The 18,792-nt window shown below is 43.5% G+C and overlaps 1 protein-coding gene across 6 annotated transcripts in view; it reads right to left on the bottom strand.

Moving 5' to 3' along the window:
- Positions 1-18,792, bottom strand: part of AASDH (aminoadipate-semialdehyde dehydrogenase) — a 37,328-nt gene that overhangs the window by 7,784 nt on the left and 10,752 nt on the right. For 5 of the 6 annotated variants that reach the window (XM_061585244.1, XM_061585240.1, XM_061585242.1 and 2 more), the window contains 6 exons: positions 10,041-10,233; positions 8,879-9,120; positions 8,127-8,233; positions 6,914-7,086; positions 5,454-5,646; positions 4,305-4,417 (listed from right to left, as the gene is read on the bottom strand). In XM_061585244.1, the coding sequence (XP_061441228.1) occupies positions 4,305-4,417; positions 5,454-5,646; positions 6,914-7,086; positions 8,127-8,233; positions 8,879-9,120; positions 10,041-10,233 (1,021 nt within the window). The remainder of the gene's footprint in view (positions 1-4,304; positions 4,418-5,453; positions 5,647-6,913; positions 7,087-8,126; positions 8,234-8,878; positions 9,121-10,040; positions 10,234-18,792) is intronic. The other variant, XM_061585246.1, reaches the window with a different exon arrangement.

Here is an 18,792-nt window from a genome sequence, read left to right on the forward strand (position 1 = left end):
GTGGTCTGGTTCAAGACATATATACCAAAATGTCACTCTCCCCACAATGTCTGCCTTCAGGGTTGTGGTTGACAAGTGATTTGTTGACCTCCAGGCAATAGCTAGAACCCACTGCAAGGCCAGAAAACTGTTTTTTTCCTGCTTGTCTGAAAATCTCATAAACTGAGTAAATGTATAACTTTCAGCAGTAGCAAAAGTCTCTTTCCTGTGTGCAGCACAACTAAATGCCATTACAATGTGTTATGCTTTTCTAATTATGAGGAGTCAAACAAGTTTAAATTTTCCTGGGCTGTTGAAGAGGGCAGTTCATTTGTATAATTTATAGCTTGTTTTGAAAACCTCACTTTTCTGGGAGCAAAGTTTGCAATGCTAATCGCACATAGTGGGAGTAAACCCTATTGAATTCAATAGGACTTACTTTTGAATGGACATGGTTAGGATTGTGCTATAAATTAATGGGACTTTGAGTGAACATGGCAAAGGATTGTCTTGTAAATCTTTCTCTCCCCCTCCAATCCCATTTTTAAAGACATTAAGCAGGGCTTACTTAGGCATCACTACCTTTATTATGTAGGAAACTAATAGTGATTTTTTTTAAAAAAGTTCTGTAATGACCAACTTGTTTTGACAATTAACTATTATGTGGGGTATATGTATTATACATCTCCAGTGTGTGTGTATGGAGTCTTTCTAACATCCCTGTGAGGTAAGGTTGCCGACTGGAAACCAAGTCTACTCACAAAAAGAAATAAGTCCCTTTAAAATCCAATAACCATAAAAACAAGTATAAAGCAGTTGCAAAACAGCTTTAAGTGGCATGATTCCAAATTTTGGGTTGGGTGAGTGAAGTTCCTTATCACTTGAGGTTACAGTTCTGTGCGTGCTTCCCTGTTTGAGTAAGCCCCATTTAATATATTGGGACTTGCTTCTGAATAAACATGCATAGGATTGCACTATAAATATCTTTACAGGTTGTGTACATAATAAACATCTTTGACAGTCATGCTTATATAAATATTTCTTCATACTATATCTCAATAAGTATCTGATTTCACACTACGGTTGTACATGATAATTTCCTCTACATTTTGAATGTGCCCTTCTTTCATGGGTGGTCATAGTTCCCCTCTGTTGTATTCATTCTGAGGGGCAAATTAGGCTGAGAGATGGTGAGTAGCCCATGGTCACCCAGTAAACTTTGTACCTATTTCTATTTTTAAAAATTAACTAAAACGATTTATATGCAGGCAAGGTTTATGAAGTAGATGCACACGATACATTTAAAGGACATGCAACTCGCATTTAAAGCTCATAACTTCTCCCAAAGAATCCTAGGAAGTGTAGTTTTCCCCCTCACAGTTATAGTTCCCATTACCCTTAACAAACTACAGTTCCCATGATTCGGTGGTGGAAGTCGTGTGCTTCAAATGTGTGTTGAATGTGCTTTAAATGAATGGTGTGGATCTGCCCTAGTGAATTGAAAAAAACAAATTTTAAAGATACTTTTTAAACAGGGGAAGGGTTGTAGCACAGTGGTAGAGCACATGCTTTGCATGCAAAGGTCCAAACTTCAATTTCTGGAAGAGACTGGAATCCTGCAGAGCCAGTGCTAGTCCATGTCATCAATACTGAGCTAGATGGTACCAAATGGCCGGAGTTGGTATAAGGTAGATTCCTTTCTTTCTAAAAGTGGACAGAGAGCCAAGGGCCATATTGACTCCAAAATGTATTTATGCATTTTATTTACAATATCTATATACCACTTTATTGTAAAAAAAACCCCTCAAAGTAGTTTACAGAAGGAATTAAAACAATAAAATTATTGGCAAAACCAGTTAGACTGGTATTTAAAACATGCAAAATAATAAAACCAGCAATGAGTTAAAAACAGATTTAAACATAATAGCTTCTACATGCCTGGGTAGGGCCGCCTAAACAAAAATGTTTTTAGCAGGTGCTGAAAAGAGGACAATGAAAGTGTCTACCGAATATCAATAGGCAGTGACAATTTCTTGTAAGAGCTATGCGGCACTTGTAACACAGAAAGCAGACCTTGAACTTGATCTGGTAGCAAATCGGCAACCAGTACAGATTTCAGAGCAGAGGTATTATGTGATAAGGTCTCACTCATGTCAACAATTGTGCCACAGCAATCTGCATTAAGTGTAGCCCCCAGGTCAGACTGTGCTGCAAGGGGATTTCTGTGACCTTGGCTGGCTGCCAGGACTTTTTTAGTTTTGGTTTTTGGTTAGGAAACCTGACTATTTTTATTTATTTATTAAATTTATATACCGCCCGACTAGCAATAGCTCTCTGGGCGGGGAACATAAAATAGCATAAAAATACAATGAATAACAAAATAATACTAAAATACAATCATCAATCCAATACAATAAACATTTTAAAAAGTAAATCAGTGTAACTAGTTGTGGGATGCTGAGTTTTCTGCCTTACTCATAAGAATCTTGTTGTGGTTGGTATGGTATTGCATTTAGGAAATCAGTTTTTTTCTTTTTGCATTTCATTTACTTTTAACCTCACTCCCTTACATCCTAGAAGCAACAACAGTGGTTCCATGTACACGTGCTCAACCTCCTTAAACTGACTGATGATGGACCTTGTTCTTTACTTGACAGTTTGTTTCTTGCCCAATAGTCGCAAAAGAGAATTCACATACTGGGAAGTGTGGCTGCAACTGCTGTTGTTTCCAAGCTATTGCCTGTGAAGGTAGACCAAACCAAATCATTTGTGTTTTCTCTCTGTCAATTATTACTCACTGGAATTGGGTTGGCTGTCAAAGTGTTTATAGCTGCCCGCAAAGTAGACAGAAAAGGGTAGAGTTTGTCTTGACTCTTACTTATTTCTCAAACCTCTTTCTGAAGTGAAGGGTCAAGTCTGTAAAGAAGTTTGGAGCAGCCATGTTAAAAAGCAGGGGCAGGGCATTCCAGGCAGGGGATTGCCAACACTGTTTGGATAAGGATATCTTTGTAGAGGATCCCTAGTCAAGCTTTACCAACATCACAATCCCAACTATAACTACTCAGAAGTAAGTTCTAGGGGGCTTAGTTCCTTAGTAAGTGTGTTAGAATTGCAGCCTTCGGGGGCATCCATCTTTACTCCTGCATGCTCCCATCTAACATCTCCACAAAGCTGGGCTCCTTTCTTCCTGCCATGGCCTTCTGGTGACTGGGCTGGCCTGAGGGCACTTAAACCCTTCTTGCCAGAAGGAAGTAGGCTAAATTAAATGTTCCCTACCCAGGCTCCATATTTTAGCTAAGATTTCTATCTTAATTTCCAATCAGACATATGTTTTTGTTTGAATTGTATGCGCAAAGCAACTGCGGTTGATGCTTAATGTATCATGCTTAATGACGTCACTCAGGCCCACCCCCATGACATCACTAGGGCCCACCCCCAAAATCTCAGGGTTTGGGATGCTTCTGTCTTGGCAACCATATGTATATCTATGAAATGGTCCAGTTGGACCCCAAAGCAAAGCTCTCTGGTGCCTTTTACCATTTGAGACTATTTGTCAGTCTTAGCCCAGTATTGTCTACTCTAACTGGCAGTTTTTTGTTGGCCCCTTTTCTCTAACAAAAGAATAAGAAGTATCTTTCTTTGTGTTCACTTCTAACTTTCTCTCATATCTCACAACTAGCCTGAGGTTGTAACTTAGTGTGGGGCATCTGCTGGAACAGAACAATGCAATCAAAGAATGTGTTCACAACTTGTACACTTGACTATAGCATAAGGATGGATAGAAATTTCTGCGTAGGTTATTGTTATTTATAATTCTTAAAATTAATATGGAAGTCAGATGCCTATGCTAGAAGGAGACACAAACAATTGCATTAAAAACTCTGGATAAAAATTCTGTCCATTTGTATGCGGTTTCCAGCTCATAAAAATTAAAAGCTAAATATATTAGGAAACTCTGAAGAATAGACATTTATATATATATAAAAAAATCTATGCTCCAATTATGCCCAGTGAAGCAAGTATTAACAGCTTATTTGACTTGCAAAATATTCTGAAAGTTTTGAAAGATCAGATGGCAGTAATTCAGCTTGTTTGCTACAATTGCTTACCAACATTTAAGTCTCTAACTTTAGCTTCTGGAGGAAAAAAATAACTGTTTCCGTATAGCTCTTGCAAAGAAGCCGTGTTAAAATACCAAATTAATGGCAGAAATTATATTACATGCTGCACATGACAAAAAAGTATTCATACTGTATTCTTTTCCCTTATTCCTAATGCTTATGAAAACTCCATTGCTATGATACAGTTGCAACTTAAAATACTACCTTCCATAAACACAGCAATCTCTTCCACAATTCTTTCTTATTCAGCTTACTGACACTCCTCGAGTTCAAACAGCTGCTGTAAATCCTGCTCAGCTCAGAAACATCAATTTTGCCTTTGTACACACACACACACAAAGGAAAAGAATTTTTCATTATATGAAAGTTAAGCACTTCATTGTATTTGCTATGGCTCAAAGGTTCATCAGGAATATTTTATTTATTTTTTATTTATTTAATTTAATTTATATACCGCCCTAAGTCCGAAGGCTCTCTGGGCGGTGTACATAAAATAAAAACAAGTACAATATATAAATACAATAAGTACAATGAATCAAAAACCAAAAACAGACAAACAATACAAGAACCAAACAACGTCAAAATACAAAATAATGCTAAAATACTGTAAAATACACTTTAAAATGCCTGGGAGTATAAAAAGGTTTTCACCTGGCACCGAAAAGATAGCAGCGTCGGCGCCAGGCACACCTCATCAGGGAGACCATTCCATAGTTCGGGAGCCACAACTGAAAAGGCCCTATTTCTAGTCACCACCCTCCGAGCTTCTCGATGAGATGGAACTCGGAGGAGGGCCTTAGATGTTGAGCGCAGTGTACGGGTAGGTTCATATTGGGAGAGGCGCTCCACCAGGTATTGCGGTCCCATGCCGTGTAAGGCTTTATAGGTCAAAACCAGCACTTTGAATTTAGCCCGGAAACAAATAGGAAGCCAGTGCAGATGGGCCAGAACAGGTGTTATATGAGCGGACCTTCTGGTCCGCGTCAACAATCTGGCCGCTGCATTCTGGACTAACTGTAGTTTCCGAACTATCTTCAATGTGAAAAATCCATGCTGGCTACAGTATACAGCCACTCTTGTGGTTGTATAATACTGCTTGCAAAGCTATGCTGCAATTGCAGAACAGATACCCCAAGGAGACTTGACAAGTGAGATTTCTGTATAATTGCTGCTGTCATGTTTAGACCTTCTTATTTTTTCAGGCTCTTAAAACTTGGTATGCTTGGATGTTTGTACTGCATCTGTGCTGTACATGCTTTTAAATAATATAATTCAATTTGAGCTACTTTTTAAAATGGAAAAGTGCTTAATATAAATTAATATGGAAGTTTATTTAAACATAATTTCTTTTACCATGTGATGTGAATGGTAAAGTGTCAATCAGCAAAAGATCATCTGGGACTGCATGGCTAGGAAGACTTTCCTGGAGTTTCTTTAAAAGGTCACTTTTTATTAAAATGCCTTTGGGCACAACAAACAGAATTAATTTTTCCTGTTGATACCACAGCACAGCACATGTTTCCACTTGATAGTAGTCTTCTGCAATCTGCAGAATAAAATACTTATTCTTACTTTACTTTGACAAGAATTGCAGAAAGTCACAAGCAACATATAAGGAAAAGAACATCAGATGTCTCTATTTTCCTCCACTCTTCCTTCATTTTATAATTCAAATAAAATTTACTGGCCATAAGAATTACTGCACTGAAGAATGGGCAAAATATGTAACTTGAGAATCTTGGTAGATGTTGCTGCACTACTGGATCTAGACAATGAATAAACTTCTATCAGTGTAGGAGTATATAAATATTCCAGTTACACAGAATGCTTGAAAGGTAGCTATTTATCAGCTACAGAGAGAGGCGGGGGGGGGACCAACACTGGCAATGAATACAAATACTTTAATCATGAGATAGTCACTTGACAACAAAAATTTCAGTCATATCATAAATTCCAATCACATGATGTGAATGAAAATTAAGGAGGAACTTCCAAATACTGTTGGCTGTGAGTACTATTTGCATGTTCTAATTTGACAAAAATAACTATCTTCTTCTGAAAAAGTCTAGGCCATTAATAACCACAGAGAATAATTTTAGAGTTTCAAAAATGTATCTTATATTGGCCATTTTCTGTAGAACAATATTCTGCACAGCAAAACGAAAGTATCTAATCATTAGTGATCAAATAATTGTTTCTGAACACAATACTATTTTAGAAAAGTACAAATAAGGATCTATCAAAAAATTAGAGTAGAGAGAAGTAGACAGAGACGGTAGCCTATGCTCTGGTCATACAAGAAGTACATGCCTCAAGTAGAGGGTCTCCAGTGGGGGCTCCAAGGGCAGGTACCACACCAAACATTTTCTGAATGCAAACTGCTTGCTTCCCCTTCAGTGTAATAACCAGTCCTTGGCTATTTGAGAGAACATGCCTGCATGCTATTCTCTGCTATTTAACACTCAAAGGCAGAATAAAAGTAGCATGCATGTGCAGCCCTAAATCACTGCCAATGATAGGATGAGGTATAGGTGTTTTTCAAGGCAAGAATTTCTTGGGGGACCCTCCTGTCTATAGAGACCCATCCAACCATGTTACCTTTTGTGCTTTGCTCTCCAGTGTGACCACATACAGCACACCCAACTTCACCAACAGGGGAAAGATCATCAAAAGTAACTAAAAAAGGTATACTAGTGGAAAAGTAATGGTGCCAATCTCCAAGACATCTGATCTCAACCCAGTTACAATGAATGTCCTGCTAGTGGTATGTATACTCAATCTACTTAAGAACCCTCTGTTATTTATTACATTACCTGTTGTACATATTCAATATTGAGACGCTTGCCATGACGCTTAATTTGATTGTCCTTTCGCCCCAAGAAAAACATTTCAGTATCTTTAATTCTTACAAAGTCTCCAGTTGCTCTCATTGTGCCCATCGGCAGTGTTACTTCATCATCAAGAAAGCAGACACGTTCTTTACCTCCTGTACAAAACAAGATCATGTAATATGTTGGTTTCCCTCCCCATTAATCCACACAATGCAGACCAAAGAGGCCAACAACCAGCCAGGAGAAGTCAGAAAGATGGCTACAGAGCAGATTAACAAAAGCAAGTAACAGATAAACCAGTGAAGCTGGGAAGGCAAAATAAAAAATAGTACATTAAAAATCTGAAACATTTGTGCTGGGAATGTGGTCACTATAATGGCTGCATTCAGATGTCATGTTACAACACTGGCATATGAAACCCAAATACTTACCTATGACAGAATGTGGCTCTTGGGCTGAAAAATGTTCCCCTGCTATACTGAATCAAACAATAATCCTAATCTCAGTAAAGAGGATTACAAAAAGAACATGCTGTCTGATTATTTAAAATTTGACTGATGTGTCTTTACAAAGTCTTCTTAGGATAATGGCAACCAAAAACACCCAATTTCGCTTTTGTTTCAGAGAATTTAGGAATGTCAGTATCAGATGCCCAGCTAACAAGAACAGAAAACAATGATCTTTTAAAACCAAATGGAAACTAGCAAACCTGCTCCACAGTACTACTATTTTATTCAAAGGTTTCAAGTTACCAGTAGATAAAATCATAGGACTGCCTCCAGCAGTTCTAAAAGCAGTTAAGAATGAATAAAAGCTTTGCTGGATCAGAACAAAGTTCCATCTAGTCCAACATCTGGTTTCCAGTACTTGCCAAACAGATACCACTAAGAAGTCACAAACTTCTTTGAGGGAGAGTGTTATTGTGCTCATATCTTGCTTATGGCTTCCCATTGGCATTTGGTTATATTTGCCACTGTCAGAATGGAATACTGGTCTATATGTGCCTTTGGTTTGATCCAGCAGGGCTCTTCTTAAGATCTTAAACAGGGCATACTGCCTCTGAATCGAGAGGTTCAGTGTAGCCAGCACGACCAGTACTGTTGATAGATGCAGCCATAATGGATTTGTCTAATCTTTTAAAACCAGTTACATCTTCAGGTAGTGAATTCCATAATTAAAAATATTAGATAATCACCTATAAACACTTGACCTTCACCTTCAAGAACGGCAGAACCATGAGCATCTTTGACTTCAATTGTTGTTCCAGACAGTGGGGTTCCCAGTGGTGCAAGGGAATCAAATCTAAAACCAAGGAGAAGAAAATGAAAAGTTAGGCAGAAGTGGGAGACAGGGACAGACGTTCTTAAATACTGAAATAGCAGGATCCAGCAGCACTCCCAAATGATGTAGGGGGAAAGAAACTCCATCCAGGACCAATTGGAATCATCATCCAGAGCTACAGATTTCTTAACTCATAACACTTCTATATTGTCTGGTTTAATTTTTGCCATCATCTACCCCAATATAGCCCCCAGACCACCTCCTTGGTATCAGAAGATGGAAAAGAGAGAGAGAGCTGCATCTCATCTGCATATTGATGACATCTCAGCCCAAACCTCCAGTGGTTTCATGTAGATGTTTAAAGAAGAAAGCATCTTTGCAAAATACATAAACTATTAACAGATGCTTCAGCTGATGTGAAGTATCATTTAGATTAATAAGTACAACATAAACACCATTCCAAACATGACTTGTGACTAAAATGGCCGTGAAAGAACAAGTCATATATTAAGGGCCTGCTTCTATACTTCTTCCTCACACCAGGCACTCACAGAAATACATTAAGGTTGTTCCATCTACAAAGGATTTGTGCTCCTACGCTTTTTTATAATTTATTTATCTACTAAAGTGTGCATGCAGGGAGCAAAACAGAATGACATTTACTACCGGTGATCAGAACTGAAAACCTCTTCAGGAACCTTGTAGCATGTGGCCCAGCAGGAGACTTCTGTAATACCATATATATTAAACATGTGTGTTTTGTTTCCCTTTCCTTTCCAGCTTCTTAGCACAGTTAGTCCAGGGAATGCTTCTCCACCAAGAGCTAAGATTCGGAGTGAAGTATTAGCAGACAACACTGTTGATTTAATGCGCTGAACTCCAAATCTTCTCAGAAGTGTTGGTGTAGCCTACACATGATAAAAAATAGTTTCCAGATAAGTATCTGTCATACATCAGATACTACTTATACTACCATATACAGTAGAAACAGGCAACTGGAAGCCCTATGGACAGCCTGCAGATTGCAGAAGGGTGCCAGCTGGACCTAAGGAGGGTCCCTCTGCTACCATCCATTTAAATTACGAGGTGGTAATGTCAGCAGTGTATCTTTCTGTGCCTTTCATGCTGTTTGGAAACTGTTAATGTTGGATGGAGGGAGAAATCAGCAGAATCAGTTGTGTGGCTGCTGACCAACCATACAATCATCCATTATTTCTGGTTCTACTAATCTAGGACTAGGATATTCTCAGACTTTGGGCTGGGACATCTGGACAGGGTTTCAAGTTGCTCACAGATGCCTGGGAGCAATTCAGTTCTAGAAGGCAATCTATAGAGAAGGGCCTCTTTTCTATCCATTTACACCATTTACATATATCCATTTATACCATATGTAAATTTATACACCTCTACCAGGTACCCCCCTCTACTTTTTTCTCAACTAAAAAGCCCCAAATAAAAACCTTTTCTCACAGGGAAGTTGTTCCAGCCCTGTGATCATTTTGCTTCCCATTTCCTAACCCTTTCCACCTCTACAATATCCTTTTTTGGTGCAGAGACCAGAATAGAACGCAGTATCCCAACTGTGGTTTCATCTTAGATTTGATATTAGTTGTTTTATTTTCAATCCTTTTCCTAATGATCCCTAATATGGAATTCACCTTTTTCACAGCTGGGTCAACATTTTCATCAAGAAATTTAAAAAAAAGATACAGAGCAAGGAAAATTACTGCACTGATTAATCATCACTGCATTCCAGTACTGTGCAAAAGCAGAATTCAGAGCAAACAGCAATTAGCAAGACACTCATTTATCACTTCTTATATCATACCTGTAATACAGACACTCTGTGGCGCAGAAAGAGAGCCTCAGATAATTCCTGTGGCATCATCTTAATCAGGTTAGGAACTATAAGCAGGGAAGCTCCACTTGCCAGAGCAATGAACAGTTCAATTACAGATGGATCAAATGTCAAGGGAGAGGCCATAAACACCGTATCATCTGGTGTAACCTTAAATACATCTCTAAAGAAAAAACACACATATACCTCCTCAACCTTCACATACATTTTGGAATACAAAACTGTAGAAATAAACAGAGACCCCTACATTTCCTACAATAATGGAGAGGTGCAGAATCATGCAGGCATCAAACTGGCCAGTGACCCCCTCTCCCAGTACAACAGAGGATAAGTTCAAAATGCTCTAGCTTCCCGCCTTCATTGTCTCCACTATTCTGTGGATCCAAATAGTTTTCTCTCTCCCTTTTCTGTTAGATATTCTTGTTCCCAAGCTCTGACAGTATATATCTGTATTTGTTTAAAATATGTCAAGCCTAAACAATTCTTTTCTATAGCCTACTTTCTATTTAAAATCTCAACATCAGCTTGGAAGGTTTTTCAATTGTTTTTCTAATTTAACTGTGGGAAAATTCTAAAGCGCTGTAAAATATTGAAATACAGTAGGGCCCCGCTTACCGGCGCTTCGCATTCCGGCGTTCTGCTAATGCGGCAGTGGGAAATTCCACTTTTTAAAGCAGATTTTGCGACATTTTGTGAAATTTTCGCACGACGGCCCCATTATAGTCTATGGGTTCCGCTTTACAGCGATTTCCGCTTTATGGTGGGGGCCTGGTCCCTAACCCGATGTATAAGTTATTAATTTGTTTTGTTTTTTGTTTTTTTTTGTTCTGTTTTGTTTTTTGAAACTTTGAATAAAAATTAATGATAAAAAACAAAAAACAAAAATTAAAGCATATGTATATACATACAAATGCATATTAAATATTAAAAGCTGAAATACTAAAACACTAAAATGCTAAAAAGCTAAAAAAAAACTAAAACTAAAATGCCTGGGAGAAGAGGAAGGTTTTTACCTGGCGCCGAAAAGATAGTAATGTTGGCGCCAGGCATACCTCATCAGGAAGAATATTCCATAGTTCGGGGGCCGCCACTGAGAAGGCCCTTTTTCTTGTTGTCACCTTCCGGGCTTCTCTCTGAGTAGGCACCCGGAGGAGGGCCTTCGATGTTGAGCGGAGTGTACGGGTAGGTTCGTATCGGGAGAGACATTCCATCAGGTATTGTGGCCCCGTGCCGTGCAAGGCTTTATAGGTTAAAACCAGCACCTTGAATCGAGCCCGGAAACATATAGGCAACCAGTGCAAGCGGGCCAGAATCGGTGTTGTATGTTCGGACCACCTGGTCCCAGTTATCAGTCTGGCCGCTGCATTCTGCACGAGCTGTAGTTTCCGAACTGTCTTCAAGGGCAGCCCCACGTAGAGTGCATTGCTGTCGGAAGGCAGAGCTGGGGTCCCAATCCCGGGGAGCTGGATCCCGGAGAGTTGGGAGAAGAGTATTCGGATGGATGGCAGAGGGAAGGGGGAGGAACTTCCCCCCTTCGGAGCGAAGACGAAACAGAGGAACTGCCAGTGATAAGGTCGCTTAGCAACGGGGAGCCTGAGCCCTCCCTGGACATTCTCACGCCTCCCCCTCTTTCAGGCTCAGAGCAAGAGGGGAAAGAGGGAAGGCTGCTCACAGCTGAAAAGCGGGGAGGCAGTTTACCATCAGCCCCTCCCCTATCCCCCATCCTGGAATCGGAAACTTCAGAAGAGGAGGGGGTGATGCTTCCCCCCTCACCGCGCACACGCAGACAGCTGAAAAGACAGGAGAGAAGGGGGGGAAGGCGGGCAGTACCTGAGGGGCAGTTAAGGAGGAGCGAGAGATTGCGTGCCCGTTTGGCCCCTTCTTAAAGAACAGGCGGGAAGAAGTCCCTTGCTCTGTCAACTTTCTCCCAATGCCGCAGGACCTATATCCCTGTATTGCTTCATGAGAAAATGCAGTCTTTGTTTGGACATTACCCTAATAAAACACGAATTAACTACAGCCGTTGGTCTGGTTCCTGAGTCACATCCTGGGCCTGACAGCTTGACAGAGCCACCTAAATCACCCTCAACGCTCTCTTCACTTGACTGGGACAAGATGTCAAAGAGAGCAGCGGGGGGGACGAACCCCACTTCTGAGACGGAAGAAGTGAAACTCTTGAGGACTAAGGTAGCTGATTTGCAGACGGATGTTCAAGCCCTGCTAGCAGCAGTCAAGGCGCTGAAGACGGATAATCAAACCTTGAAGGCCACGATAGACCAGATGCGAACAGCCCCTCCAGCTGCCGTAGTAAAGGTTCCCATTGGATTGCCCCCATAATACGCGGGACAAAGTGATCAGTTGGCAACCTTCGTGGCTCAATGTGAGTTATATCTGGATGTCAGGCACACGGAATTTCCAGACGATGGGGCTAAAGTAGCTTTCGTGATTAGCCTCCTGGAGGGAGAAGCTGCAAAATGGGTGACTCCGTATCTCGTGAGAAAGGATACTGTCTTAGGAAGGTACAGAGGATTTATACAGGAGATGACCAAGATGTTTCAAGACCCGCAAAGGGCTGAAACAGTAGCGCGGCAACTAGGCGCTCTGAAGCAAGCTAAAGGGACTGTTTCCGAGTACACTAACGCTTTTAAAATTCTGTCCCAGGAAACTGGTTACAATGACGCCGCCCTGATGTTTATGTACCGGAGTGGATTAAATGCTGAAATCCTGGATGAGTTGGCCAGGACCTCCCCCCCCCGCTGACCTACCAGGGCTCATCCGGCTATGCCTACAGATAGATCACCGGATGGAAGGAAGGCACCTGGAAAGGAAGCAGGAGGTCCTGAGATACTCAGCCTCGGCATCCCGCAACAAGACCCTTCCCACTGCAGGGATGGCAGGTAATGCAGCTGAGGGACAGGGAGGGGCTAGGCCAAGACTGTCGGAAGAAAAGGAAAGACGACGCCGGGAAAGTTTATGCTTTTATTGTTCAAAGCCGGGCCATGTGGCCAGAGACTGTGGACTGAAAGGGGGGAAAGCCGAGCCATTGGGAAACTAGAACACCCAGTCCACGTGCAGGCCGGTGGACTGGGGGCAGCATTGTATAAAGGCCCCCCAACGATCCAACCTCCCTCAAAGGGGGTGTTGGTCTTGCCTATTCGGATTACAACTTCCGGAGGAGTGGTGTTTAATTCCACTGCCTTAATTGACAGTGGAGCCTCCACAAATTTTATTGATGCAAAGTTAGTCAAGCGTCATGGAATTTCCCGGTGGAAACTGGATGCTCCCCTAGCTGTGGAGACTATCGATGGGAGACCCCTGAAGTCAGGAGGGGTGACACAAGCCACGGAGGAAGTGAAACTTCAAATCCCTGGGCACAAAGAGTTCATTTCGCTATACGTGTCAGATCTCTCGAACTTTGAGGTGATTCTGGGAATGCCCTGGCTAGCAAAGCATGAACCCAAAATAAGTTGGAAGGAGGCAGTGGTGTGGTTCACCTCACAGTATTGCCAGGAGAACTGTCAACCTGAAGGAATCAAGAACACCCTAGCGGGGGCAGTGGAAGGGATCGAGCAAGTGACCCTGCCGCCAAAGTATGAAGAATTCAAAGATGTGTTTGATGAAAAAGAGGCAGAGACTTTACCCCCCCACCGCCCTTACGACTGTGCGATTGACCTAGTGCCAGGAGCCAGCATCCCATCAGGGAGAATCTACTCTCTCACAGAGAATGAGAGGGAGGCCCTGAAGGAATTCCTGGATAAAAACCTGAGGCGAGGATTCATACGCCCCTCACAATCCCCTGCTGGAGCGCCACTATTGTTTGTGAAAAAGAAGGGGGGGAACTCAGACCCTGTAACGACTATCGCGCATTGAACCAGATCACCATCCCCAACAGCTACCCGCTGCCCCTGATCTCAGAGTTGCTGGACCGACTGCGCTCTGCAAAAATCTTCACGAAGTTGGATTTGAGAGGACCGTACAATCTGATCAGAATGAAGGAGGGAGATGAATGGAAAACAGGATTCTTGACCGCTTACGGACAGTATGAATACCTGGTCATGCCGTTCGGGCTTTGTGAAAGTCCAGGAATTTTTCAAAAATTCATGAACGACGTGTTTAGAGACTTGTTGCACACGTATGTAATCTGTTACTTAGATGATATCCTGGTGTTCTCAAAGAACCAGGAAGACCACGACCAGCATGTGAAGACGGTGTTGAAGAGGCTGAGAGAAAATCACCTGTATGCTAAATTAGAGAAATGTGGATTTGACCTCAAGTCTCTAGACTTCCTTGGATATCGAATCTCAGCGGAAGGCGTGGAGATGGACCCAGGGAAAGTAAGCTGCATATTGGACTGGGGCCAACCTGTCACCAAAAAGATGTACAACCGTTTTTGGGGTTTGCCAATTATTACAGAAAGTTCATTCCAGGGTTTTCCAAATTAACAGCTCCTCTGACTGACTGTTTAAGGGGGAAGAAGAAGTTTCAATGGACAGAGAACGCCACCGAGGCCTTTGAGGAGCTGAAGAGAAGGTTTGCTACCGAGCCCATTCTGCGCTTTGCTGATCCGAACCGCCCTTTCGTAGTGGAAGCAGATGCTTCAGATTTTGCCATCGGGGGGGTCCTGCTACAATTAGACCAAGAAGGGAAGGAGCTGCACCCCTGTGCGTACTTCTCTCGGAAGTTAAAGCCTGCAGAGAAGAACTACACAGTTTGGGAGAAGGAGCTGCTGGCCATCAAGGACTCTTTTGAAAACTGGAGACAATACCTAGAGGGGACCTCTCATCGAATTGAAGTGCGCTCCGACCACAAGAATCTTGAAAGCCTCCAAACCGCCAGAAAGCTGAACCAGAGACAGATAAGATGGTCCCAGTTCTTCACTAGGTTTAACTTCCAGATTACTTACCATGCCCAAGCCAAAAACCAGAGAGCGGATGCCTTATCCAGACAGCCACAATACAAAGAAAGTGAATCCGAGGACCAGCCTCAGTACATAATCCCGCCAGAGAAATTAACGTTGGGAGTATGCCAGCCTTCATGGGAAGAGGAACTCAAAAAGGCACAACAAGAAGATGCAGAAACTCAAATCAATCCCGTGGCGTACCGACTGAAGCTGCCTGACACGTTTAAAATACATCCTGTGTTCCATCAATCCCTCTTAACGAAAGCCGCCCCTCCCAGTGAGTTACGGCCGGAGGAACCTCCCGGAGCTCCACTCCTGGTAAATGAGCAGCTTGAGTTTGAAGTTGAGGAGATCTTAGATTCCAGGATCAGACGCCACAAGCTGCAGTACTTGATTCACTGGAAAGGCTATGGGGTGGCTGCAAGATCATGGGAAGATGCAGCTGATGTGCATGCTCCAGAATTGGTAAAACTTTTCCATCAACGTTTTCCCCACCGTCCCAAGCCAGACAAGGGGAGGGGGGCACAGCCTGGGAGGGGGGATGGTGTCGGAAGGCAGAGCTGGGGTCCCAATCCCGGGGAGCTGGATCCCGGAGACTTGGGAGAAGAGTATTCGGATGGATGGCAGAGGGAAGGGGGAGGAACTTCCCCCCTTTGGAGCGAAGACGAAACAGAGGAACTGCCAGTGATAAGGTCGCTTAGCAACAGGGAGCCTGAGCCCTCCCTGGACATTCTCACGCCTCCCCCTCTTTCAGGCTCAGAGCAAGAGGGGAAAGAGGGAGGGCTGCTCACAGCCGAAAAGCGGGGAGGCAGTTTACCATCAGCCCCTCCCCTATCCCCCATCCTGGAATCGGAAACTTCAGAAGAGGAGGGGGTGATGCTTCCCCCCTCACCGCGCACACACAGACAGCTGAAAAGACAGGAGAGAAGGGGGGGAAGGCGGGCAGTACCTGAGGGGCAGTTAAGGAGGAGCGAAAGATTGTGCTCCCGTTTGGCCCCTTCTTAAAGAACAGGCAGGAAGAAGTCTTGCTCTGTCAACTTTCTCCCAATGCCGCAGGACCTATATCCCTGTATTGCTTCATGAGAAAATGCAGTCTTTGTTTGGACATTACCCTAATAAAACACGAATTAACTACAGCCGTTGGTCTGGTTCCTGAGTCACATCCTGGGCCTGACAATTGCAGTAGTCTAATTTAGAGGTTACCAGAGCATGAACAACTGAAGCAAGGTTTTCCCTGTCCAGATAGGGGCGTAGCTGGGCCACCAGCCGAACTTGGTAGAAAGCACTCCGTGCCACCGAGGCTACCTGGGCCTCCAGTGACAGGGATGGTTCTAAAAGAACTCCGAAGCTGCGAACCTGCTCCTTCAGGGGGAGTGCAACCCCATCCAGAACAGGTTGAACATCCACCATCTGGTCAGAAGAACCACCTATTAACAGCGTCTCAGTCTTGTCTGGATTGAGCTTCAATTTATTTGCTCTCATCCAGTCCATTATCGCAGCCAGGCTTCGGTTCAGCACCTTGATAGCCTCACCTGAACAAGATGAAAAGGAGAAGTAGAGCTGCGTGTCATCAGCATACTGGTGGCAACGCACTCCAAAACTCCTGATGACGGCACCCAGCAGCTTCATATAGATGTTAAAGAGCATGGGGGACAGAACTGACCCCTGCGGAACTCCGTATTGGAGAGCCCAGGGTGCCAAGCGATGCTCCCTAAGCACTACCTTCTGGAGACGACCCGCTAGGTAGGAGCAGAACCACTGCCAAGCAGTACCTCCAACTCCCAAATCCGCAAGTCTCCCCAGAAGTATACCATGGTCGATGGTATCGAAAGCCGCTGAGAGGTCAAGGAGAACCAACAGAGTTACACTCCCCCTGTCTTTCTCCCGACAAAGGTCATCATACAGGGCGACCAAGGCAGTCTCCGTGCCAAAACCGGGCCTGAAGCCCGATTGAAATGGATCCAGATAATCGGTCTCATCCAAGAGTGTCTGGAGCTGGTCCGCAACCACTCTTTCAAGGACCTTGCCCAAGAATGGAACGTTTGCTACCAGCCTGTAATTGTTAAGGTTTTCTGGGTCCAGGGAAGATTTCTTCAAAAGTGGTCTCACTACTGCCGCCTTCAGGCAGCCAGGGACCACTCCCTCATGCAGTGAGGCATTAATCACTTCCCTGGCCCAGCTGGTGGTGCTATCCCTGCTAGCTTTTATTAGCCAAGAGGGGCAAGGATCCAACACAGAAGTGGTTGCTCGCACCCGTCCAAGCACCTTGTCAACGTCCTCAAGCTGCACCAATTGAAACTCATCCAAAAAATCACGACCAGGCTGTGCTCCAGATACCTCATTTGATTCAACTGCTAAAACATTGGAGTCCAAGTCCTGACGGATGCAAGAGACTTTATCCTGGAAGTGCCTAGCAAATTCGTTACAGCGTGCTTCGGATGATTGTATCATGTCCCTAGGGCTAGAATGTAATAGCCCTCTGACAATTTGAAAAAGCTCCGCCGGACGGCAAATAGAAGATTTAATAGTGGCAACAAAATATTGTTTTTCTGCTGCCTGCACGGCTCCAAAATATAACTTGGTATAGGCACTTACCAGAGCATAATTGCATCCATCAGGAGTCCGCCTCCATCTGCACTCAAGCCGTCTCCTATAATGTTTCATCGCTCTCAGCTCTGGAGTATACCATGGAGCTGTATGAGCTCTACATAGGAGAGGGCGCGCAGGAGCGATCATGTCAGCTGCCCGGGTCATTTCAGTATTCCACAATTCGACCAGGGTTTCGACAGGAGCGCCAGCCCTATCAGCCGGAAAACTCCCCAGAGCCTTTTGAAAACCATCCGGATTCATTAGTCTCCGGGGGCGGACCATCTTAATAGGTCCCCCACCCTTGCAGAGGGGAAAAGCCGCTGTAAGTCTAAATTTCAACAAGCGGTGATCTGTCCATGACAAAGGGATTGATGTAAGATTCCCTACATGCAGATCACCATCTCCATGTCCAGTCGCAAAAATCAGGTCTAGAGTATGTCCTGCCACATGCGTTGGGCCAGTAGCGCATTGGGACAGCCCCATGGTTGTCATGGAGACCATGAAGTCCTGAGCCGCCCCAGATAAGATGGCCTCGGCATGAATGTTGACATCTCCCAGCATCAACAATCTAGGGGATCTCAGCAGAACATCCGAGACCACCTCCGCCAGCTCAGTTAGGGAGTCTGTTGGGCAGCAGGGTGGGCGGTACACCAACAGAATCCCCAATCTGTCCCCCTGACCCAACATAAGGTGCAAACACTCCAGACCAGTGGTTACATGGACATGGTGCTTGGAGAGAGTGATGGAACTCCTTTTCTCTTACTCATGGTCACTTCTGGCAACAGAGCAATGGTTGTGGAAAAAGTGTGTGGGGAGATGAGCTGTGGGGAGGTAAGGCAAATCTGTGGGCATGGGGAGAGCTTTGTACTCTTTACCCAGGCAGCCCTGAAAGCAAACCCCCAGCTTAGTCCACATGATGGTGGCAGAAGCAGAAATATAGCTATCACATCTGGCAGGGCACATCTACTGATGCAGGGCACAATCCAACTAAAGCTCAGCACTTTCAAAGTCCATTGATTTGAATGGGAGAAAAAACAATCAACACTGCTGGATTGCATCCAAAATCTTTGTAATGGTCCAAAACAAAACCAGGTCAAACAGATAAGGAAGCAAAATAATGAATATCATGTTATGAAATAAACTGAAAAGCAGAAAAGAATATAAAACTAAAGCATATCTTCAAGGCTGCCTGTGCCAAAAAAAATTTTTTTAGAATCCAAAATGGCTTCATGC

Source organism: Rhineura floridana, chromosome 9, assembly GCF_030035675.1.
Source record: "Rhineura floridana isolate rRhiFlo1 chromosome 9, rRhiFlo1.hap2, whole genome shotgun sequence".
Taxonomy (NCBI): Eukaryota; Metazoa; Chordata; class Lepidosauria; order Squamata; family Rhineuridae; genus Rhineura; species Rhineura floridana.